General features: G+C 45.0%; 1 protein-coding gene across 2 annotated transcripts in view; it reads left to right on the top strand.

Annotated features, from left to right (window-relative positions):
* Window positions 1-24,663, top strand: part of LOC127607555 (vitamin D3 receptor B) — a 29,982-nt gene that overhangs the window by 545 nt on the left and 4,774 nt on the right. For both annotated transcript variants that reach the window (XM_052075986.1, XM_052075987.1), the window contains exons 2-9: window positions 262-335; window positions 15,975-16,122; window positions 17,097-17,227; window positions 18,977-19,173; window positions 20,205-20,304; window positions 20,889-21,069; window positions 23,295-23,446; window positions 23,768-23,884. In XM_052075986.1, coding sequence (XP_051931946.1) covers window positions 15,977-16,122; window positions 17,097-17,227; window positions 18,977-19,173; window positions 20,205-20,304; window positions 20,889-21,069; window positions 23,295-23,446; window positions 23,768-23,884 — 1,024 coding nt within the window. In that variant the 5' untranslated portion in view covers window positions 262-335; window positions 15,975-15,976. The remainder of the gene's footprint in view (window positions 1-261; window positions 336-15,974; window positions 16,123-17,096; window positions 17,228-18,976; window positions 19,174-20,204; window positions 20,305-20,888; window positions 21,070-23,294; window positions 23,447-23,767; window positions 23,885-24,663) is intronic.

The following is a 24,663-nucleotide window of genomic DNA, read 5'->3' as shown; positions in this document are numbered from 1 at the left end:
GATGGTGACTGTTCGAAATTACTCTTCCTTAGGAAATCTTAATTTCCAACGCCAGTCGGGTCTCATAAACTTGTCGATGTATCCATAACGTTGCGCAACTTCGGATGACAACGTTGGTGGTGTGATGATTAACACCGCGCGTGTTGTGTTTGGGGTTGATACTATTCCTCCGTTACGTAAAACTATTATTGTAGGTCAGGTCCGAGGGTTAAGGCCCCCTTCACTGACTTGCCACATGCCTTTTTGCTTTCTATTGGACAGGATTAACATCTTGGGATAAACGGAGGAAAGCTTTCAAGTCTCAGCCAGTGTTCAAGGGCATGCCAAATCCTCAGGTGAGCCATTTCTATCACACATAAGCAAAAGCTGCTCACTGATTTTTTTTCCCCTGCTGTGAAAATGCCCACTTCTGGTGAAAAAAAACAACAACAAAAACTCCGGAAGGTACAATTACTTCTGTAATGTAATGTCATATTTACATACTTATATTAATAAGGAATAAGCCTCCAAGTAAAACGGACATTTGGAAGAAATAGTGTGCTTGCAATTGACTATTAGGGCAGTAATATTGAAGTGTGTTTTGCAAATAGCTGTTAAATTCTTTAAACAATTCCCTCCACGGGCAATCATTACTCTCTCTGTTGTGGCTGATGGATGTACTATGCCATGTTCATATATTAATACATAATCGTCACAAGTAGGCATGGGCGTTTGACTGCATTTCATCAATGGGGGTTAGCCATCAATTACCTGATTAATAGTTTATTGTAATAGTGTCTCTTTCTGTATGTTCTGAACGCAAATTTCATGCCCTTACAAAAGAGAATATTGCACTCACTTTTACTTCAGTTGCTTTGAGACCTTGTACATTTTCAAAGCATTTCATAATCCTTATGTCCGTGTACGAGTACACATGCTTTGATTTTAATGCTCATATATTCAATTTGTTTATATAAAAGCATCTCGCTTACTTAGTCACTGAGCACCGAGGCACTTTATTATCATGTCAAAATGGCAACATGACCAAAAAAAAAAATCTACATTTATTTTAACAAACCCCCCCCCCCCTCCTCGCACATCAGACACTAATTGTCCCTATGACTCCCTTCCATTGATTATGCTTTATTTCTGACAATTTGCATGCGTTTCTTTGTATTCTGCACCTGTTTGTACCATGCACAAATGTTAAGTTTGATATTGACTGCTTCATTTCCTGAGTGTGGAAAATTAATGACCGGCTTCTCCCTTTCCAACCATAAAGCTGTCTCAATCACCACAGGCATACGTTCCGCGTTGAATTCCTATACAAACCTGTATTAGTTTTGGAAGGAAGTACAGATGCTGCATTTGTGTTTTTCCTCTTTCGTTGTCACAAGTGGAAACCCACGTGCAATCCTTGGAAGTGATCTTACACAAAGGATTTCCTTGATTAAATGTAGTGATGTTGTTTATGGAGATGTGTCTGCGTGCATGTGTGTGTGTGTGCGTGTGTGTGTGGTGGGGATGGTACAGTACATTAGGTACCCATACAGGAGGATACCTTCCCTCCTTTCGTGACCGTATTAATTGCTGGTTTCCTCCTCACGTACACCGTACAGAGTGAAAGAAGCCGTTGTGCCGAGCCGTTAAGAGCCACTTGTATGTCCATGTCACATATGCCTTTTTTAACTAATGAAGTGGGAAGTTCTCTCGGATGTCTGCGCAGGTCCTCGGTTAACTCCTGTGGCTGAGCGTTTCTAGGTCAAACGCGTCGCGCGGGTTATGTTTGTAGGAGATGGAGAGCAACTCAAGCAGAAAAGAGTACTTCTCGGAAGGGAGCGCGTTCGGCACATCTTCAAATTCGAAAAACATTGAACGCTGGGACAGTGTCATAACAGTATTCCGTGAATTAAAATTCTGTCTTTTAATGCAAATAACGTCATATAAATGAACGAGAAACAGTTGGCGGGCCACGTATAGTCCCGTGCGGCTCTCGCGCTGCGTGCGGTTCAGCTCTTATAAAATATGTTAATTTGGTGGCCAAGGAAAGGAGATGCGTGTCGCAAAAGACATTATTTACTGTACTGTACTTCACTCCAAAAAGAGGATGACAAGCAAAACATTGGCACCTAAAACTACTCTTGTCTGGAACGCAGTTTTTTTTTTTCTTCAATGGGGAAATTATTTGACCAAACACCACGTATTGATTTTGAGTGCCTGCCGTGTACTGCCCGCAATGCCATGACTATTTTACTGCACGCAACTCTTCATCGGGGCAGCGCGGGGGGGGACTTTATTTACGCGGACTCGCTGTGTGTCAGATGAGCAGTTCATCCTCAGATTAGTCAATATTTTGAAGCGCATGGAATGCATCCTCAGAATTTGTTTTTTTCCCCCGATAGATCACGGTGACCAGTAGTGTTTTTCAATGCAGTCGCTGGGTCCTATGGAAACCCGGTGGCGCCGCCGTCCTAACGCTAAAAACATAAGTAGAGTCGTCAAATTGACGGACGCGTAGCAGTGAAAGGAGTAATGACTCGTGACTATTTTTACATTGTTGAAAACTGTCAAATGACACCAAAAGTCAAAAGGCCTGGAGCATTGTTGACTTATAAACATGGTGTAATATCACATCAAAAACGTCAAAATCGCATCTCTGGTGTTCTCGTGTTAAGGAGCAAAATTCACTCGTTTTTATCCATCTCAAGGGTGGCCTTTTTGCCGCTTTCTCCTTGAGAACGTCACATGACCAAACCCAGAAACAGGTGAGCCATGATTGGGCGTTACCTGGCTCTTGTAGTTACTTTGTACAGTGGACAGCAGGTGTCAAAATGGCCGCCCCCTGAAATGCAAATAAATGGCCATGTGACATTTAATAATTCGGTTCGATTATTATACTCAACAATTACAAAGTTGGCATAATTGTATATATAACGTCGGAATAGTTTTAATTTTTACCATGTCTGATACTGTACAGAACATACTTGAGTTAAAATTTTGCACTTGAGAGAGCCATTGAAATTGTTTATTCAAATGTTGTAGGGGGCCTATGCCTATTTCTCAGTGTATAGGAAGTACATTCCAATGCAAATGTTGGTTTATACAAGGAAACCATACTTGAATTCAATACATTGGCACCTTAAAAAAAAAAGAAATTTATTTCATAAATGTTGGATGGTCCAAAGGGAATTTCAATAATCCGTGTTTCATATAATTTGATTTGTCTTGATTTTTTTTTTTGTGGTCTACCATTCTCTGGTTTTGTACCAAAAAATACACAATTGATTCAATAATCGCAATTATCATTATTACCAAAATAATTAAGAGTCATGTTTTTTTTTTCTCAGAATCGAGCAGCCCTATGGGCAAGCGCACCCCAACTGTCTTTTATAATGATTTCCCCCTCCTCTCCTTGTCCTCAATATTTCATATCTATTCAAGCCCATTTGGACAGCATTCGCCAAATCATTGACATTTTTAGGCAGCATTTTTAATGCTGATATAACATGGGCTCGAGTGGACGTTTGTTGCCCGTCCAGTTTCTGTCCAGGTTGCTCTCCTTGCATGACCGTGTGTGCTTGAGAATCTGCATTCTCTGTCATATTCAGCACAGACATAAACACGACTCTCAATGTGTGTTTGTGTGTTTTGAGTGGGCTTCTCCCTGCCTTTCCCTCCTCTCTCGAGTCCAGCAAGGGGCCCAGCATAAGGGGCAGACCCGCCGTTACTACCTCCCTCTCCCTTTTGCTGGCCAGCAGCAGGGGCCTGGGTAGGGGAACGAGAGACCATAGAGTTGGACGCAGAGCCCCCCCCCCCCCCACCACACTTCCCCAACCCACCCGCTTCCACCCCAGTTTAGACCATCCTGTGTGGGGCACAGGTCACCTTGTCATGTGCTGTTACTGCTGTTGTAACATACTCCCTGTGATCGCAGGGGGAAAAAAGAAAAGCACGAGATAGACCCGCAGAGGGGAGGGCGCTTGGGAGAAGGAAGAGAAGGGACAGGACTGGACTAGTCGGCTCCACCAGTTGTTTTGCCGCATTGCAAACCTCTTTATCGGCGTTGTTGTGGTCGTTTGCTCCCAATTGTTCTGCTTCGTTCATGTGCTCTCTGAGGACATTCTAAGCATTAACTTTGATTATTCGAACTCTTCGCCTCTGTTGCCTACGTCATCCTGCCCGCTCCTTGTTTTGTTTTTGTTTTTTGTTTTCTCACAGCAGCGGCCGTGCCGTAACATGTGACTAAAAGCCCATATGTTTCCATTGTGGCCCCCTTCTGTGTAACCCGGGTCGTTCCAGATCTGATTTGTTTTATGTATCTTCTGTACTCGCAGTAACCCGCCCGAGGTATGCGCTAACACATTTCAACCAACGTTTTGCTCCCTTCTCTCTCTTTCTCTCTCCACAACTTCCTCCCTTCTTTTTTCCTTGATGTTTTTTTCCCCTCCATTTCAACCCCGCGTCGAGGAACACTTACACTTTTAGGACCATTTGCGGGATGTGTCACGTGACGTAGACACACACGTAGAATGCTCATTAGACTGTCAGAGAGGGCCTCTTTCCACAGCTTTATTTCCCACTTTTACTCCTGTTTTAGGTCCGGATGAGATTCTGGCTTTGACTCGTGTGTTGGGATGTGGTCTCAGAGTTCATTGCTGACATTCTTGGGCTGTGATGCGGGAATTCTTTAGTTTTCATTTTTGAATGGACCACCTTACCCTCCATCTTCCACAATGTCTTTCAACCAAATCCTGCTCAGAGGTGTTGCCTGGCTCCTCCGCTTTATCCACATTATCACAACTCCCAGTCGTGCTGCGCTTCCTTATTAGATCTACTGGATGCTAGTCCAATTTGTTAACTTTAATGGAAGTTAATCTGAACATCTGGGCGGTTTCCCCGGCTGCGGTCTCCTTGTGTGTGGGTACTTGCCACAAGGCAACGACGAAATCATCGGTCACCTCCCTGTTTGGTGCTCACACACTAATACATCGGTGGTTGTGGAAATTAAATGGCGAGCAGAGAACAGTGTTACGGTGTTCCAAAGTTGCACTGGAGTCCTGCCGTTGTGTGATCCGTTTTGGAGTATCTCTGTGACAGGCAAGCATGCGCGCATGGCACCACAGTACACTTTAGACGCCATTATTGTTTACGCTCGTGTCACGATAAGTGATCAAAGGGGTGCTCCAGAAAGCCTGCCAACTGGCAGGTATTTTATGCCAACTCCCCCCACCTGAAGCAAATGCGAATTGTCCGTTTCTTACAATTCTCTTTGACAGTGAGGCCCAATCAAATCTAAAATGATGTGATGGCTTTCCCAGACGAGTTACTTTGATTGAATTGATTTTCTGGCCGTTATATCTTCATCTCTCCCGCTACGAATTTGCGCTGACGTCGGTGCAAACATTGCGTCGGGCATCCATTTTGGTTTTTGGAGTTTGGTGTGGTGGTGGTGCGCATATTGCATAAAAGCAGCAATTTGTCAACCGGTGGGACGTCGCCGTTCAACGGCTGTTACCCGGAATGGTGATCATCGCTGAGCGCACACACACACCTGTAAGAAAAATCAAAGTGGAATTCCTCAGTCGGAAATGCAAGTGGCTGATGTGCAAAGCATTCATCTGTGCTCATATTTTACGTTTTATGAAATTATAATGGACACGTTGCCACTCGGACTGAGATGAATTTAATTTGGCGGCGGGCAAAGTCACTAAGAGCTCGCTCAATTCTTTCGCCCGGCTTGCTGAGCTACTTAATCAAAAGTCCTGTGATTATGCGCTGCATTCATGTCGAAACAACTCTCGGAACTTTGGAGGTTGTTAATCAATTGCTGAAAGTCACTTAGCAAGAGTCTGGCCGAGATCCAATTTCGGCAGAGCTCACGTCTCCCGATTCCATTTGAAACTGCTTTCAAATACTCTTTTACAACACTGGATCGCACCTAAACGAAAATCGGATGTTATTCACAATGGCCCCTTTTCACCTAAAGGAGCTATGCTGCGATTTCAAGTGCGGCTAAATATTTTCGTCGCTTCATGAAATTTCACACTCGCATCAGCTTCCTCCTTACGCTGCTTCACTCTACCACAATGGCACAGCATTCATTCATTCATTCATTCATCCATCCATCCATCCATCATCTACCGCTTATCCGGGGCCGGGTCGCGGGGGCAACAGCTTTAGCAGGGAAGCCCAGACTTCCCTCTCCCTAGCTACTTCTTCCAGCTCTCCCCGGGGGATCCCGAGGCGTTCCCAGGCCAGCTGGGTGACGTAGTCTCTCCAGCGTGTCCTGGGTCTTCCTCGGGGTCTCCTCCCGGTGGGACATGCCCGGAACACCTCACCAGGGAGGCGCTCAGGAGGCATCCGAATCAGATGCCCAAGCCACCTCATCTGGCTCCTCTCGATGTGGAGGAGAAGCGGCTCGACTCTGAGCCCCTCCCGGATGACCGAGCTCCTCACCTTATCTCTAAGGGAGAGCCCGGACACCCTGCGGAGAAAACTCATTTCGGCCGCTTGTATCCGTGATCTCGTTCTTTCGGTCATGACCCATAGCTCGTGACCATAGATGAGGGTTGGAACGTAGATCGACCGGTAAATTGAGAGCTTCGCCCTTTGGCTCAGCTCCTTCTTCACCACGACAGACCGATACAACGTCCGCATCACAGCAGACGCTGCACCGATCCGCCTGTCGATCTCTCGCTCCCTCTTGCCCTCACTCGTGAACAAGACCCCAAGATACTTAAACTCCTCCACTTGGGGTAATATCTCCTCCCCGACCCGGAGGGGGCACTCCACCCTTTTCCGACTGAGGACCATGGTTTCAGATTTGGAGGTGCTGATTTTCATCCCAACCGCTTCACACTCGGCTGCGAAACGCTCCAGTGAGAGTTGTAGAGCCCCGTTTGAAGGAGCCAACAGCACCACATCATCTGCAAAAAGCAGGGATGAAATACTGAGGCCCCCAAAACAGACCCCCTCAACGCTTCGGCTGCGCCTAGAAATTCTGTCCATAAAGGTTATGAACAGAATCGGCGACAAAGGGCAGCCTTGGCGGAGTCCTACCCCCACTGGAAACGGTTCCGACTTACTGCCGGCAATGCGAACCAAACTCTGACATCGGTGGTATAGTGACCGAACAGCCCGTATCAGGGGGTTCGGTACCCCATACCCACGAAGCACCCCCCACAGAACTCCCCGAGGGACACGGTCAAACGCCTTCTCCAAGTCCACAAAACACATGTAGACTGGTTGGGCGAATTCCCACATACCCTCAAGGACCCTGCTAAGGGTGTAGAGCTGGTCCACTGTTCCACGGCCGGGACGAAAACCACACTGCTCCTCCTCAATCTGAGGCTCGACTTCCTGACGGACCCTCCTCTCCAGCACCCCTGAATAGACCTTACCAGGGAGGCTGAGGAGTGTGATCCCTCTGTAGTTGGAACACACCCTCCGGTCCCCCTTTTTAAAAAGAGGGACTACCACCCCGGTCTGCCAATCCAGAGGCACTCTCCCCGTTGACCACGCGATGTTGCAGAGGCGTGTCAACCAGGACAGCCCCACAACATCCAGAACCTTGAGGAACTCCGGGCGGATCTCATCCACCCCTGGGGCCTTGCCACCGAGGAGCTTTTTAACCACATCGGTGACTTCAACCACAGAGATAGGAGAGCCCACCTCAGAGTCCTCAGACTCTGCTTCCTCCAAGGAAGGCGTGTTGGTGGAGTTGAGGAGGTCTTCGAAGTACTCTGCCCACCGGTTCACAACGTCCCGAGTCGAAGTCAGCAGCGCCCCATCCCCACTGTACACAGTGTTAGTGGTGCACTGCTTCCCCCTCCTGAGACGTCGGATGGTGGACCAGAATTTCCTCGAAGCCGTCCGGAAGTCGGCTTCCATGGCCTCACCGAACTCTTCCCACGCTCGGGTTTTTGCCTCGGCGACCACCGAAGCCGCGGTCCGCTTGGCCAGTCGATACCCGTCAGCTGCCTCTGGGGTCCCACAGGCCATAAAGGCTCGATAGGACTCCTTCTTCAGCTTGACCGCATCCCTTACTGCTGGTGTCCACCAGCGAGTACGGGGATTGCCGCCACGACAGGCACCAACCACCTTACGGCCACAACTCAGATTGGCCGCCTCAACAATAGAGGCACGGAACATGGTCCACTCGGACTCAATGTCCCCCGCCTCCCCCGGAACATGGGAAAAGCTCTGTCGAAGGTGGGAGTTGAAACTCCTTCTGACGGGGGATTCCGCCAGACGCTCCCAACAAACCCTCACGATACGTTTGGGTCTGCCAGGACGGACTGGCATCTTCCCCCACCATCGGAGCCTACTCACCACCAGGTGGTGATCAGTTGACAGCTCCGCCCCTCTCTTCACCCGAGTGTCCAGAACATGCGGCCGCAAATCCGATGATACAACTACAAGGTCGATCATCGAACTATGCACAAACAACAGTCAGGACCCGTCCACCCACCCGAAGGCGGAGGGAGGCAACCCTCTCGTCTACCGGTGTGAACCCCAATGTACAGGCACTGAGCCGGGGGGCAATGAGTATGCCCACACCTGCTCTGCGCCTCTGACCGTGAGCAACTCCAGAGTGGAAGAGAGTCCAACCCCTCTCGAGAGAACTAGTACCAGAACCCAAGCTGTGTGTGGAGGCAAGTCCGACTATATCCAGTCGGAAATTCTCTGCCTCACACACCAGCTCGGGCTCCTTCCCTGCCAGAGAGGTGACATTCCATCATTCATTCATTCATTGATTTAAAAACAGAATATATTTTCATAGCCACTGCACGCCCGCGTTAGCGTCTCCGTTCTGTAGTGGGAATAGTACCTTGACGTGTTTCTCTCTGTTGCCATGGTGAATCGGCATTGAGGCTTCAATTGCTGACGTCTTTCAGTGGTGGCCATGCACGTGCTTAGCTCAAGGTGAATGCGCTGCGCGTGGACTGAATCGATTCAGATTCTGGGACACCCATCCTGCACCACTGGCATCCTCATAATGAGGGACGAATTGCAGTGGGGTGTTACTTGCATCTGGGGGTTGAGAACACAGCCTATACATGATACAGGTTATGGTCACTTCCACCATTTAATATGCATTGCCATGCAGTTTCTAAACTGAAACGTTGAATCCTATTTTTCCTCATACATATCATCTGGCCCGATGTGGACAGAGTCAAATTGCCCTTTGAAGGTTGTGTACTCAAGATTTAAATGGCATACAGTATGTACAGCATACCTGTAGACTTAGTCTTGGTTCTTTTATTTACCATGTTTTTTTTTCTTTTTTTTTTTAATAGTTCCACTCTTGTCACGCTCTTCATGTCGGTGACACAGCAATTACCATATTGTCAAACACTGGGAAGACAAAACCAGATCGGCGACTTCCCTTTCAAAGCTTACCGCAGTGAACACAACGGCCGTAACTGCTACTGCTTCTCGGACACACGGCTAATTCCCGCAAATACGCCGGTATTTGAAACTCATGAGAAAAAGGTACCTGGATGAGATACGCGACTGAAAATGGAAGACTATTACAAATTGACATTGGTGCTTTTGCATCACTCATTAGTGGGATGTCCGATCCCACTTTCCTGTCCAGTCCTAATGATGTACATTTGAGTCCTGGTACTTGATAGTGGCCTTATTTATTGCACTTTTGATGAAAATGTGTTTTATTTTCATCAGATATCAATGAAGTACCGTAGACTTATCACCAAGGTGGCGCGGGAGCCAACTAGCATGGCCAACATCTCGTTTCTGCTCTGACATTACTTCACAAAGCCGAGAAGGAGCGAATCTTTCTATGGGAAATAAAGACTACAATTTGATTTCAATAGAAAAATTTTATTTATTCTATACAATAGTTATTTTCTTTTTGCATGAACCCACTAGGGGTTGAACTGATAGACTCCGCAATGACGGTTATAGCTTTGGCTTGACTCATCACTACTTGCGTATTTTGGACACAAACGCCTCGCTGAAATCAGCAGGTGGTCTGTTCATGCTAGCATGAACCGAGCAACAACTAGCAGCAAGGCCTCAAGAGTGTGCAAATCTACTATTAAACAGAGAATGGTAGAATGGTCACTTCCAAATTGACTACATTTATGTGCAGTCAATAACACCTTTATAAAACCCAAGGATTGACAATGTTGGGGTTTGTAAAGGCACAAAAATTCGAATGTGCTCTTATTCGGATTTTTCAAAACCCGGAAAAGGCCCCTGGGTTACCTCTTTTCTAGCCCGCATAATGTGTTATGTAAGCGATATCGTGTTACATCCTCGGAGCGAGGGACGGGTTTGTTCTCTGCGCATGTTGTTGCTCTCTCCGCAAGGAATCTTGGTCTTTGAAGTACAGGAAGTACTTTTGTGCTCGCCATCCTTGGCGTAGCGTGCTTAACCTGAGTACATCGATTTTTTTCACGTTATTTTCTGTATCTGTGGCAAAACTGATACAGTGCGATTATTCACACACTTACTACATACGTATAAGTCCGTATGGCTGGCGCTCAACTCGCCGGGAATACACAAGCAGAGGTAAATAATCATGGCGGAGCTCAGAGACCCAGATCAAAAGCACCATTTTGGAGGGTGGAGGACACCGACTGCTTTATTGCAATGGCGAGTGACATGAATATAATGTGTTTTATTAACGGTCCAAAATAATACGCGGGATATGACGTCTATTTGCGTCACCGCGTCCTTGTGTTACTGCTTACATCGGGTCATTCAAATGCCGGAGTAGCTCTCTGCCTACGCACATGTAAACTGGCTCTTCCAAAATTTTTAGAAATCTGAATTTTGACCTTAACCTGAATATTGACTACAAGTAAAGGTAGTCGTGCAAAACATTCAGGTCTCTCCTCATTTGCATCACGAAAGCACAAGTGCAAATGCTTGCGATGAAATGGCCTGAAATCCTCACATCAGCCTGCAACGAATTCACCAAACGGCCATCGTGAACAGTAAAAAGGCAGACACGCTGAAACGGAGACAAACCGTTGTCGATTAATCGCCTCTTTTTGTGAAAATGAATGGTTAGTGTCACGAGAGAAATGATTTAAATTTGAGACATGACATCCAAAAATAGCAGTTCTACCGGTTCAGCTAATTTACCGGTTTGGAGGCAGAGGAAATTCTGATTCGACTGCAAAAAGAAAACAAAGAGAGCACAGCCTCTTTTATTTTCCAGTGTTCACACCCGCACCACCCACCAGTTTGTGCCATATTAGCCTCAGCACTTGAGGAGGCATCTACATATTTGAGATGCAGCATGTATTAAGTAAAATGGACACACCCAGTGAGTAATTAGGACATGTTGTCACTTAAGAACGGAATGTACGCACGGACAAGCATGTAAATTGAGAAACGACTTTTGTTTAGCCCAGATAGGTTTCCTTTTTTTTTTTCTCACAGTTGACGAGTGTCCCTCATCTGTAGGTTTAGGACAGATTACAAAAATAAAATCACATCAAATTACAGCTGTGCATTTTTTTAAAGTCAGGTTTTGGAAATGGAACTATATGTACTAAAATGGGACTCCACCAAGCAAAATAAATCACTTTTTCCCCTTGATGCTTCCCAAGATGAGGAGCCAACAGGGATGAGACACTTTTATATTTAGCCTGTAATTCAAGTGTCCCATGAACGTGTATATTTAGCCTGCTTTTTAGATTTCTAAAGCAGACATTTTTGTGTTGATGTCTTCTTGTGTGCTCCAGGTCTGTGTGCCAGCGCTTAAAACTCGTCCTCCCTTTCTAGCTGCAGATAGATTGGGTCCACTTGGGCTGCACGCGCCAGAAAGTCACAAAGAGGTCACTCCCTCCTTCATTTGCAGGATCTGCGTGTACTTTCGTCGCTCCTGCTCCCCCCCGCATCCCCACCCCCTTTTCCACGTCTCTCTTCTCTGGCCTGCTTCTCGCATAAATCCCTCTGTCCTTCCGAACCGCTTTGCTGTGGGTTGATGCCGTGCCTCCCTGACTGGAGCAAGCGGCCATTCACAGGCAAGGAGATGAGAAAAGTCTGCATGGCCAGGCCCGATTGTGACTCGGTTGTAACACAGGCGGGTGTCGAAATTAACGGTATATGTGCAGTTGTCCGTGGCAACCCCCCGTGAGGATTTGCATAAGGCAAAAAGCAAGTGGGCTCAGGCGAACCTCAGCTTTAAACATGACGATAAATATTTGTCATTTCTACCTTCGGCACACATCAGTGCTGGATATGTTTGTGCTCGCTTGGTATCTAATGGGTCACTTGACGGGATAGAGCTATGAAATCAATCTCGTTCGTACTCTGACCAGTGTTTTGGGTAAGCCAGCGGATTAAGTTCACCGCAACTTTGAAGAGTGAAGAGTATTTGACATACTCACTACACTGTACAGCAGCCGTAAATGTTCAGCTGGTGTAAGATAACACCCGCTCATACTTGTCATGTGGTTCTCCCACTTCATTTGATGTATAATTCTGTCCGTTTTATTACGGGACTGCGTGTTGGCTCCTTGACTCAGTCGTGCGGTTTTGGGGAGCTTTGCTGCTTGTTCCCTCTTTGGTATTCTTCACCATAGTCTTCTTCATCTTCATTCATTTGTGTTGTTGTGACGGTGAAGAGATGGAAGAGCGGTTGGAATTTTCCTGCTGGTGGTAGCGGGTAATGCAGGTTGGATCGGTGCCGCTACACTGCAAGAGGGTTCAGCCAAATTGTCAAACTGTCAAAGCATTATGAAACCGCAAAACCATTAGGTCTCTTTACCAGTCGTACATTCTTTTTTTTTTCACGCTGGGAACTGTCACAGTTAATTGGTTATTGAGATAATAATACCTTTTTGTGTTCGTGTAATCTCCTGTATTTATTTTGCGTCAATAGAATTGCGTCTTTCTCGTAGCAGCCGTAGACTAAAACAATTTGTACTTATCAAGTTGTTGTTTTGCTGCAATGCACCAGTAAAACGACTTGCCGGTTTATTGATTTTGTGTGTGTGTGTGTGTGTAAAATCACCCATGTTCAAGTGACAAAGACACACACAGACAGTACAGTCCATACAAATAAATCATTCAGTAAGTGGCATGCTTGTATAGGCCAAGCAGCCGGTGGGGGTGGGGGGGGGACGACAACATACCTGGCAGCACACAAACAAATCGCTCTGTGACCATCCTGCTTATTCTTAACGCAAGTGTGATTGATGCTGCCGATAGTCAGGAACACGATGCATATTATTCAAGAGCGGTAAAGTCAGCGGAAAGCCATCGCTCCGAGCCGTTTGTTATATTGCGTGCATGAAACTGGAATGAGTACGGATCCGGTCTAATAACCTGATGAATTATTTAGAGCCCCTCTCAATACAACCGTGCATTGAGCGTAATGACCCGTCAAGGCTCAATGGAACCACACAGGGCGGATTTCACTCATTGGTCAGTGATATTGGAGAGTGAATGAGTGCGCCTGCTGGGAGTAGCTGACTTACACGTGATTTTATTCATTATGTTGAGAGATGAACAATAGCATGAGAGTGAATAAGATCCATGTATTGTTTGAAGCAGTGCATCCCCATGGTGTTTTTAAAACGCCTCATTTTGCGTCAATCGGCATGGAGAGCGCAACTTGGCTGCAACCGGGAGGGGACTGTTGGGTCAATTGTGAATAGTTTGAGGTGAAAAAAAAGATCTGTATAATGTCGCGTATGGGAGAGTCAGTTGGCCTACATCTACAAAGACGTGAAGTATGGCACAAAGCGTCTCCTGGCAGCTTTATTCACATCCAAGCTACATTGGCTTCAAAATAATGGTCCGGAACATCCCCGTTAAATTTAAGGTATTCGTCAAAGATGTTTTCATATGTCATTGCTCTGCCAATCTTGAAAATGAAGTGAAATATTCATCTCTCGTCACGACGACTGCCACAATAGTGTCATGTATTTAAAAAAAAAAACTTGCTAATAGTGCGTTGCAGGTGTTCTTGTCGAAGTCATGCCCAGACTGCCAATCCTTATTTGGGTTCAATATACCTTGTGATTGACACTGCCATCGAGCTGTGGAATTATTGATCAAGTCTTAGGAGACACGTACCACACTGTGAAAAGATGACCAAAAATCTCTGCAACGTGGCCGATTCTTTTACCGCTTCTGTTGACCTTTGTTCTTAAAACTGGCGAGTGAATGGGCGGCAGGGAGAAAAACACGCACTTTTATTGAAGTGGTTAAAATAAGAGGAGTACGTCACCTTGCCAGCGTGAACCGAACAAAACGGAATTTGTGTCACCTCATTAAACCACCACGTCTGCTTTCCTCCTCCCCTTATAAGTAGAAAGTCCGATTTGTGTTTCCTCTCCATTAACTGGCCTGAGCTCATGTTTTCAGCAGACCAAACAGACTTTTTCCATTAACAGTCTGTCACTAGTCTATTGTCATTGTGGTTCTGTCGGGTGTTTTTGCTCCTACCCACTGACAAATATTTGCTTGTTACTGAGGCAGTGTCAAGTTGCGACTTTTTCACTCACCGCACTGCGCCATCGTTTTTCATATGCTTAAGCTTGTGATGCTGCGATACACACACAAGCAACTTAGTACGCAGCCTTGAGCCACGCGATGCCTGGATGAGCAAAGCGATCTTGTTGCGCTTTGATCGACATATTGTTGGCATGGGTGTGTCGCAAGAAGAAAGTTCCCAATATGTTGTGTCTAAAGAAATTTAGTCGAAAATGAAGCAATTAGGTGGTCGAGTGGTTAGCGCATTGACTTCACAGTGTAGAGGTTCAAATCCAGCTCCGGCCTGTGTGGAGTCTGCATGTTCTCCCCGTGCCTGTGGGGGTTTTCTCCGGGTACACCGGTTTCGTCCCACATTCCGAAAACCTGCATGGCAGGCTGATTGAACACTAAATTGTCCATAGGTGTGAGTGTGAGTGGCGTGGATTGTTGTTCGTCTCTGTGTGCCCTGCGATTGGCTGACAAACGATTCAGGGTGTGGCTCGCCTACACCCTGAACACAACTGGGACAGGCTCCAGCATGCCCGGTGACCCTGTTCAGAAAATGGTTAGATGAAGCAGTCGGTCCAAACATTTGAAATGTTCGCCCCACTGCGGTTGATTTATGACTTTGTTGAGGTTTGTGTCTAGTTGGGTTACACACCTTTCTTTTGACCCAACATTTCCTCCCGCCACCCGGCCCACTCTCACTCCGCAGTAGAAGCAAAGAAAACAGTAAGAAAGGCGCTTTGTGGAAAGGACAGTGCGCATTTGTTTATGAGGATGCTGGCCTTGTGGTGACATGCTTTTTTGTCCCTTTCACGAGGCTATTTACTGAAATAGATGCCCAAGCACTGAGGGCAAACAAATGTAGCGCACAATTTGGGAGTTGAACGGGAATTTTTGCTTGTGTTGCTTATTGCAAGTAGGCATACAGTACACACTCTGTTCACATTACAAAGGACAAATTAGAAACGTAGTTGTCTCCTTCTCTAAGGGACACTATCTGGCTTACAGAGAGAAACGTTTTGTCAAACTTATATTATAAAAAGAGACCACAGATACCGTAGAGTCAAGACAAAAGTTCTTCAAGAACTTAAGAATATTTGGGAAGTTACACCTTAGACTCTCACAAACATGAGAAATTGAATAAATGGAATATCTTGGCACATTAACACCAATGGCAACATGAGCAGTTTTCTTTTCACTGTGCAAACATTTGTTTCTAAGGAGGGAAAAAATAATTTGATCATCAACCACTGTTATTTATTTTTTTTAAACAAATATTTAATGGGGCTCTCTGATTATTAATACATGGCAGTCATATAGAGATGTACTACTGGCTGCTGTTCTTAGACTCTTACATTTATTTTTTGTCAGGGCTTTGACACTCACAAAGTTGTAGCTTTTATTCTCGTGATGTTATGTTCTCAAAATTTTACTCTGCCCCCTTTGTGGAAAAATAGCAGTTGGTTACAACTTCTATGTTTTTTTTTTCTTCACTTTTCCCTTGTGATCTCTCCCTCTGTGTTCAGTAATGGAGCCCACTGTTGTTAGTACATCTTCCTTGGCCCCCGATGAGTTTGACAGGAACGTGCCTCGAATCTGCGGCGTGTGTGGCGACAAAGCCACTGGCTTTCACTTCAACGCCATGACCTGCGAGGGCTGCAAAGGCTTTTTCAGGTACACAAACGCGTGCCGCCGCCGCCAACGGCCGGTGACATCGCAAGCATGCCGATGAGTTGATGTCAATGGAAGCACATGGTGCGCATAGTTGGGTCCATGTGCTTAGCGTGTGCTTTGTGGAACAGCTTTACCATCCTGCTGAACAGCACAAATTGCTTCACGTACCTAGTAGTGTGCGCAAACAGATCTTGCCGATGTTGTGCGACCTCCCGCACACACACACACACACACACACACACACACACGGTTCAGTTACATAACAACATTGAAAACAGCATTGGTGTACACCCTATGTGCACACTAATACCAAGCAGCAGTTCCAGCTTATTTATACTAATATTTCTGGGCTAGCAAGTACAGTACAATAATTCTTTTTTAAATTATTATTAATATTATGGAAATATTTTGCAACATAACTTTCTGTGTGCTGGAAAAGATGGCTAAGATGGATGTGTCAAACAGTCCGCTTTCTTTTTGCTCCTCTGAGTCTGTGTTTGTTGTTGGGCCGAACAATTACCAATTGCTCAAACTCAAATTGACGTGGTGGCGTCGTAGATTGCAATTTCCAAATGCCAAAGGCTTCAATTTGAGATGTGTTAGCGCAATCGGACGGTGTAGGGTTCAAGTCTTTTCCTTTGAACAAATTAATACTTTCTATTTGACATACAATTCATCAATTGTTCAGCCCCATGTTCTTGTCCAACAGGCGTGTCACAATGCATGAAATATTCCCCCACCACAAGCGCGATGACACTTTGCATCACCCTCTGGCAAGACTCAGGAGGCACATGTAGATTTCTTGCTGTCCGTCCATCCATTTGTGCCGTTTTCAATTTGAAAGTCAAAAGTGGATTTTGTATTTTCCCGGATCGTCATGACATTTATGCCATCTGAGAGCAGTTTGTTGCATAAGCTGCAATAAGTCTAAAAGTGTTGGGTTTTTTATTTATTTATTTTTTTGCTCGATTCAGGCGCAGTATGAAGCGCAAGGCCTCCTTCACGTGTCCCTTTAACGGCAGTTGCACCATCACCAAGGACAACAGGCGCCACTGCCAGGCATGCCGGCTCAAACGCTGTGTGGACATTGGCATGATGAAAGAGTGTAAGTATGACGGCCGATCCAGATCGTTGCAAGGCATTGTGTTGAATTGTGCGCCATATGTCTGGAAATCTTCCTACGCTGGTGCTTTGCGGCACGGCCCCAGTTTGAAGTAGGACGAAAAGATTGTGTCATCTAATGCTTTCGGTATTATAGTCCGTCCAACACTGAATTACGCGGATCAACTCTTTAGTCTCCAATAAAAACAAGGCATCCATACAGCTTTGACAAAAGATACAAATGCCTTACAGAGCAGAGGACCTCAATAGCTGGGCGCCTTCATCAGGCCTAGTGTTGGATTATTTTTTTGTTGAACTCTTGAAATTCACCATAGAACGTTTGGACGGTGTTTCTAGTTGTCAAATGGAAATGAAATGACTCGTTTACAAGTGCATCAAGTGGGCGTGCGTGTGAGTCGTAACACGTGATGGGCTTTCATAAACAGAAAAGCGGGAAGAAAAAGATCATCAATGCTGGTGTAACGGCAAGGCTTTTGCATCTCGGTTGTTTTTGTCGTTCATCCAGCGACTGTGGCGGTTTTGCGCCTCCTTCAATAGCGCTTCACTTATTAAACGAAAGACAAACTTTACTTAAAATGAACAAAGAAATGTGAAAAGTGTGAAAATCAACCATAACTATCATTGGAATGTGCACATAGTATTCCAATTTAAAAAATACAACTTGGAAAATATTGTTTACTATCCCACTACTCTCCTTGGTATCAAAGTGGACTAGAAGGTGTTTGGGGGTCATGAGGTGGCTTTTTCAAATATTACCTAATATTTGGTCTGGGGTCAAGTATCGCTGGGTTTTTGCCCCCATTAGAATGTTGACATGTTTGAACGAGTGGAGTCAGCCCACGTTGTAAAGACTAATTATTCTCCAGCTGAAGTTCAAACACCTGCTGTTGCACACAATCTACCGAGGCCTCTTCTTTCCCTTTGTTTTTTTTTTTTGTTTTTTTTTTTAATGCAGTGTGTTTAAATAGAAGGAAATGGAACTTTGTTTGTCTCCCCCATATCATCACATTTTCCACAAGCCACTTTTATCCCGAAACCTCCCAGTTGCAGCTCGGGTCATTAACGGGGAGTAGCGGCGGGGGAGAACTGTGATTGTGCATATGAACAGGAACCGTAGGCCTGTACCTCTGTTATGTTGTTCCCAAAAAACAGCGGCATGTTATTGACAGCCAGCTCGCTCACTCTCGCTCTCTCTGTGAGCTAATTCATTGGCTGGAACAACAAGGAGCCCACAGAAACAAAGACCATTGTCTTTGTTTCTGTGGGCTCCTCAGTTGTTCAGTGCAGCGGGGGTCTCCATGTGGCCTGTTCCCCTCCCATTCTCTTCCTCCGGAGAACAACAACACCCCCGCCCACTGCTCTATTGACATAGCTGTCACTGCAATGCAAAACACATTCTGTAAAAGATGCGATGAGGGCCTTCCTATAGCTATAGATTAGGCTGTAACTGTTAACTGTTAGCTGGGCTGGGGGGTGGGAACATAATATATATATATATATATATATATATATATATATATATATATATATATATATATACATATATATATATATATATATATATATATATATATATATATGTATATATATATGTATATATATGTATATATATATATATATATATATATATATATATATATATATATATATATATATATATATATATATATATATATATATATATATATATTCAAATAAATGATTGCCGGTTTCTTTGCCCCCCCCAACACAGTCATCTTGACAGACGAAGAAGTGCAGAGGAAGAAGGACCTCATTCAACGGCGAAAGGACGAGGAGGCCCAACGCGAAGCGGAGCGGGAGGCGCGGCGACCTCGGCTCACCGACGAACAGAGTCAAGTCATTGCCACGCTGGTGGAGGCGCACCACAAAACCTTCGACGACTCCTACTCTGACTTTTGCCGATTTCGGGTTTGTGTCACATTCCGCAGTCAACAACAACCGGGTCACCTTTTAGTCGCAACGCGCTGTCACCACGTAGCAAACTAAATACAGGGGCTCCTGTTCACGATAGGGTTGCGTTGCCATGGCGACGGGGCGAGCGTGGTACAGCCCTAAACACAATTGTCAAGTCAGTATTATCATAACTATTAGTCTGAAAAACATTCATAAGGACAAAATCTGTGGAAATTGTACATTGGTAAGCGAGCGTGCCTTCTTGTTCACCCGGTTATCTTCTCACACCACCGCGCAAACTAGTTCATTGTGCGTCATTCTTTTTGGTGTTACTTTGAACGTTGGGACCGTCGTAAAGCAAGGCCAAGTGGTTATTTAGTCAAATGTGTCATCTGTTCGTTGTATTTCACTTTCCCAGTCAACTTAAACTAGACTGACAAATATAAGCAAGCACTTGGCATTTTTTTTTTGCAGAGTTGTTCACTCGCTGCCAAGCTGCTGGTTGTTGTGAAGCTCGCCGCTTCCGTCTAGCGCTCATAACGAACATTTTCACTCCAACTCAAGACCAAAAAATATTTTTTTAAATCGGCAGGGCGACAGTTCGTCCGGGTTGAGACCACGTTGGGTTGTTTTTGTGTTGTACCCCTAACAAGGGTAACTTCTTTTTCCCAATGTTCTTGAAAACAAAAAGCCCATCCTCTGCGTAATCGGGGAGGATTACGCATTGGCATTCAAACCAATAACGTTAAAGTTACGACACGGGCCAAGTCTTCTCCGTGTCTCACGTCTTGTAAGTTGTAACTGGCAAAAACGAGCCGTGTTGATGCTGCAATCGTCAAACGGGGTCAAAGTAACAACTGAACTCGTAATGATCATGTCGAGTGTTAGCAGTTGTCAACACCATAAATGCCACCTAAGTCTCATCCAAGGACCCGTGATAGAAACCAAGACGGGCTCCTCACGTTACATTGGACTAAACGAGCATCCGCATGGTATACTTCTCCGATTTTTACGGCAATATTCTGCTCTCTTATCTCCACGTGCAGCCTCCTGTGCGCGAGGGGCCAGTGACACGTAGCGCCAGCAGAGCCGCTTCCCTCCACTCTCTGTCGGATGCCTCCTCCGATTCCTTCAGTCACTCCCCGGGTGAGCGGCTCGCTCGATGAAAACGTCCCTCAAGATCAACATTGGCCGCTGGGTGTAATAAGTCCAAGAAACCTTCCAGTACAGTTGCCTTTAGAAGCAAATGTTATGTTTAAAAAGTTACATCAATCAGAAGAACATGTGAGCCTGCGCTTGTACGGCCATGACGGGATCGGTTTCGAAAAGAGCAGTATTTATAATTGACTGGAGCCAGCTATTTTTTCCCCCCTCTTATTTCATTGGCTTATATAATTTGTTTGTACTGCCTTACTGAGAATGCAAAGGAGATCCTTCGAAGGCCTCGCACCCTGCAGACGCTTGACGCCCGCTTATAAACACGAGTTCGTTAATGCATCTGCCACTAATGCGGTGCACACGGCGAGGGGCACGGTCACACAGCCTCCACGCGGCGCCAGCAAATGACTGAAAATAACCCCGGTGATGTTCACGTGTTTTCAAGGCTGTCATCCAAGCTTTCATCCTCTTTGCGCTGCTGTCCGTTCGCTTAGCCTGAAATATTTGTATTTATCGAAGACATATTATTATGATATATGTTGTTGTTTTTTCTTTTTTGGGGGGGGCTGCAGAATCGGTCGACACCAAAATGAACTTAAACAACTTGATGATGATGTATCAGGAGCAGGGCAGTAGCCCTGATTCCAGTGAAGAGGAAGCTTCCAGCTTCTCCATGCTGCCCCACCTGGCTGACCTGGTGTCCTACAGCATTCAGAAGGTCATTGGCTTTGCCAAGATGATCCCGGGCTTCAGGTACGTCTTCGTTCACCCGTCACGCTGTCATGTTTCATTTTCACCAGAATGAAATGTTAAAAAAAAAAAACAGATACGATCAATGCGCGGGTAGTACGGCGCTAACCCGTCAGAGTCGTTTTAATGCAATATATAACACTTTTTTATTTTGTACCGTTTTATGCTGTTCAATTACGCTTCAGTCTGCCCACTCCTCATATTTGGAGGTATTTTATTGCTTGTGCCATCTATTTTGGTTTGGTTTTTCGGAAAGGCGCCTCGGGTGCCGGCACGTCACAGTTTGGCCAATTGGACTGTTGAGACAGTACCACATGATGACACACTAATCCTTCTCGGCCCAGCACACACAGAAGCAAGGTTTTTAAAGTGACTAATTGGACGTGAAGCATAGAGGCACAACATCCCTGGCCTTACGTTCCATCTACTTCTACTTTACGGATTACAAAAAAAAGAACAGCGTTGTCCACATTTTCTCACCGGATATTTACATACTCTTACTTGACTAATTCTTTGCAAGACTACGTTTTATGTAAAGTCATATCATTCCAATTTAACAGCACCCTCACAAATGTTACATTAAAAAAATAACCTGCCTTGACAGGTAATACAGATTTTGTGGTGTAAGAGTTTTTTTTCCTGGAAGTAATCAATTCACGTTGTTGTTTCCAGGAGGTGGGGGGTGTGGGGGGTTGAAATGTAAATGTCGAAGTCAAATGGTATCCCACTACAGATTGTGTTTGACTCTGTTGGAGGTCCCCAATGCAACTAAACACCAGCGCGTATCTAAATGTGTTTTTTAATACATTAACTGAAAAACTAGAGCAAGTTGTTGTTTATTTTTTGGTTAAATGTTCTTTCCAGCAGTCTCAGGAAGGATATGCACCACAATTTACTGAGTTCCTGCCGTTATAGCCAGTGCACGTATTTTACAATCCAGCTGACTCACCAGTAGGGAAAACTTGGAGCACTTTATTGAGGGGAATGGAAAAAACTCGCATCCGAGTCATGGCCAATGCATGATAAAACTACAATCGGATGACTGGTGTTGGCGTCACAACGGCACCACTGTCTATTTTAAGTTGATCTGTGCAGCAACTTTTTGTTTTTGTTCCTTACTTACAAGTTGACGACCTTCACATGATGAAAAAAAACTTTGCGCTCTTGTAATATGAAGTGCGTTCTTTTTTTCCAAAGCAAGCTGATGCAGTCTCCTTTGCAACAAGTTAATGTCATGTGAAATCATGCTATTGTTCTGCCATTCAATGAATCATGGACTGCAATCTTTTGATGATTGAAGAAAATCCCTTCAATCATCCTTTTGTTGCACGCTACAAACTTTGCTTGGAAAAAGTGTGTCACCTCTTGGGGCCATGAAGTCGGTGCTAAAACGAGCCGGGGCCTGTATTTCCTGAAAGCTGTCATTGCCATTGGCTGCAAGTGATGGATGTGGTTGGATTACCTGGGGAATGTTTGTTCGCCGATACTTTTCTCGCTTAAGCCCGGACCTTCATTCAAGAGTCAAGAGATCGTCCGAAATCCACATTCTATTTCCATTCCTGGACACATTCACGAATTTGCTAGTTTGTTGTCAATGCTCGAAGTCGCCATGTTTCTGCCCTCTTCTACGATTAACAACTTATGACGCGCGACTGAAATTGAATTGCTATGCAAGTACATACATTCGGTATTGGTCAGTATGAAACATCATGCATATGAATCATTAAACTATAGTGTGACATAATTCTATCGGTTATTTGTACTGCATTTTCCGGACTGTAAGGTGCTTCGTAGTATGAGGCGAACTTTCAATGAATGGCCTATTTTAAAACTGTTTTCATATATAGGGTGCACCGCATTATAAGGCACATGGAATAGAAGCTACAATAGTGGGTGCGGTTGTGTTATGCATCCACTTAGATGGCGCTACGCCAAAGACAATACAATACAATACAATACAATACAATACAGCTTTATTTATATAGAGCTTTCCCAATCACGGCAGCTGTATCAAAGCACTTTACAGAAAATATAAAATACTACTTGCAAGAAATCAGAATATTGATCCATATAGAAGGTGCATCGGATTATAAGGTGCACTGTTAAACTTTTGTGAAAATGTAATGCTTTTAGGTGCGCAGTATAGTGCGGAAAATAGGTAGTATAAATATTGTAGTGTAAGAGCTGCAATTTGGCGAATGCTGACATGTAAGCATCTTCTCTTGCAGAGAGCTGACTGCAGAGGATCAGATCGCCTTGCTCAAGTCGAGCGCTATTGAGGTGATCATGCTGCGCTCAAATCAAAGCTTCAACCTGGAAGACATGTCCTGGAGCTGCGGTGCGCCCGACTTTAAATACCAGATCAGTGATGTCACCAAAGGTCAGTCAAAATGCTACCAAATGTACACTTGACGCCACACTGCACCTTTTTGTCCTCCTGATGGCTCTTTTTAGTACATATGGGATCCTGAACATGAATTGGCACGTATAATACCAAAAAAAAAAGAAAACAAAATGGCTACACTGCGGAGGATGAGGTAGGAGGGCAGGATAGTGTGTCCAAATACTCCTCTGCAGTAAATTTTTTTTGTAAACTATACTTCTCGTCAAATAGTAATTATACTGCTGGAAATCTCACCAGATGGTGCAAGTGAACGTAATCATAACGTGCCATGTGACATCTGTTGCGTTTGTCCTGTAGCTGGCCACACTCTAGAGCTGCTGGAGCCGCTGGTTAAGTTCCAGGTGGGCCTCAAGAAGCTCAGTCTGCACGAGGAGGAACATGTACTGCTGATGGCCATCTGCTTACTTTCTCCAGGTACTGCGTGCTGATCACTCGTTGAAGGCCGCGCGGTTAACAGGGATCTCGGTTGACTTGCGTCCTTTTTGGGGGGACTTCCTGAGACAAAAGAGTCAGAAAAAATTTACATATTGTGGGGTAAAATGTTTATTTGATCCCCTGCTGAATTGGTTAGTTCACTTTGTGGTAATAGAATATCCGTTGAAATCCATAAAAATCCTCATAAAGATCCCCAACAACTCATCCAGGATGAGCTTTTTTTTTTTAACAGATCCAGCTCCAGGCTGTAAAACACATTTTTGTAGATCACGTTAACGACAGTCAAACAAGAACATTTGTATAAAACGCAAATGCATTCAAACGACTAACCTTCAAAGGGAAGTGTAACAAGTGTGATTTTTTTTTTTAATTATTATTATTTTTTGGACACGCAAACGTGCCTAACTGGTTGTGTTTGGGATGATTTTGAGGAAAAGGAAGGGAGCAGTATCGTATACAGCAGGATCTTACTCTATATTAGCAAAACAAAGGCAGAAATGTTGAATATGCACGGCACCCTGATGGACAACAGTCTTGCAGTGCCCACAAGGTCTCCCTGCTCTCAACGCACATGTTCAGGCTTGCCTTAAGTTTGCGAGTGAACATCTTAATGACTCTGGGAAGACTTGGAAAAAATGTGGTCAGAGGAAACCACAGTTGAGCCGTTAAACTCATTCAGTACCAGTCAATTCTGGACCAAGTCTGAAAAGACGTTGAAAAATGTCCTTGGGAGTGAACGCGTTAACAGTTGTCCATTG

This window comes from Hippocampus zosterae, chromosome 9 (genome assembly GCF_025434085.1).
Source record: "Hippocampus zosterae strain Florida chromosome 9, ASM2543408v3, whole genome shotgun sequence".
Classification (NCBI taxonomy): Eukaryota; Metazoa; Chordata; class Actinopteri; order Syngnathiformes; family Syngnathidae; genus Hippocampus; species Hippocampus zosterae.
Note: the sequence above shows the minus strand (reverse complement) of the source record. Positions and strands in the feature narration are given on the sequence as shown.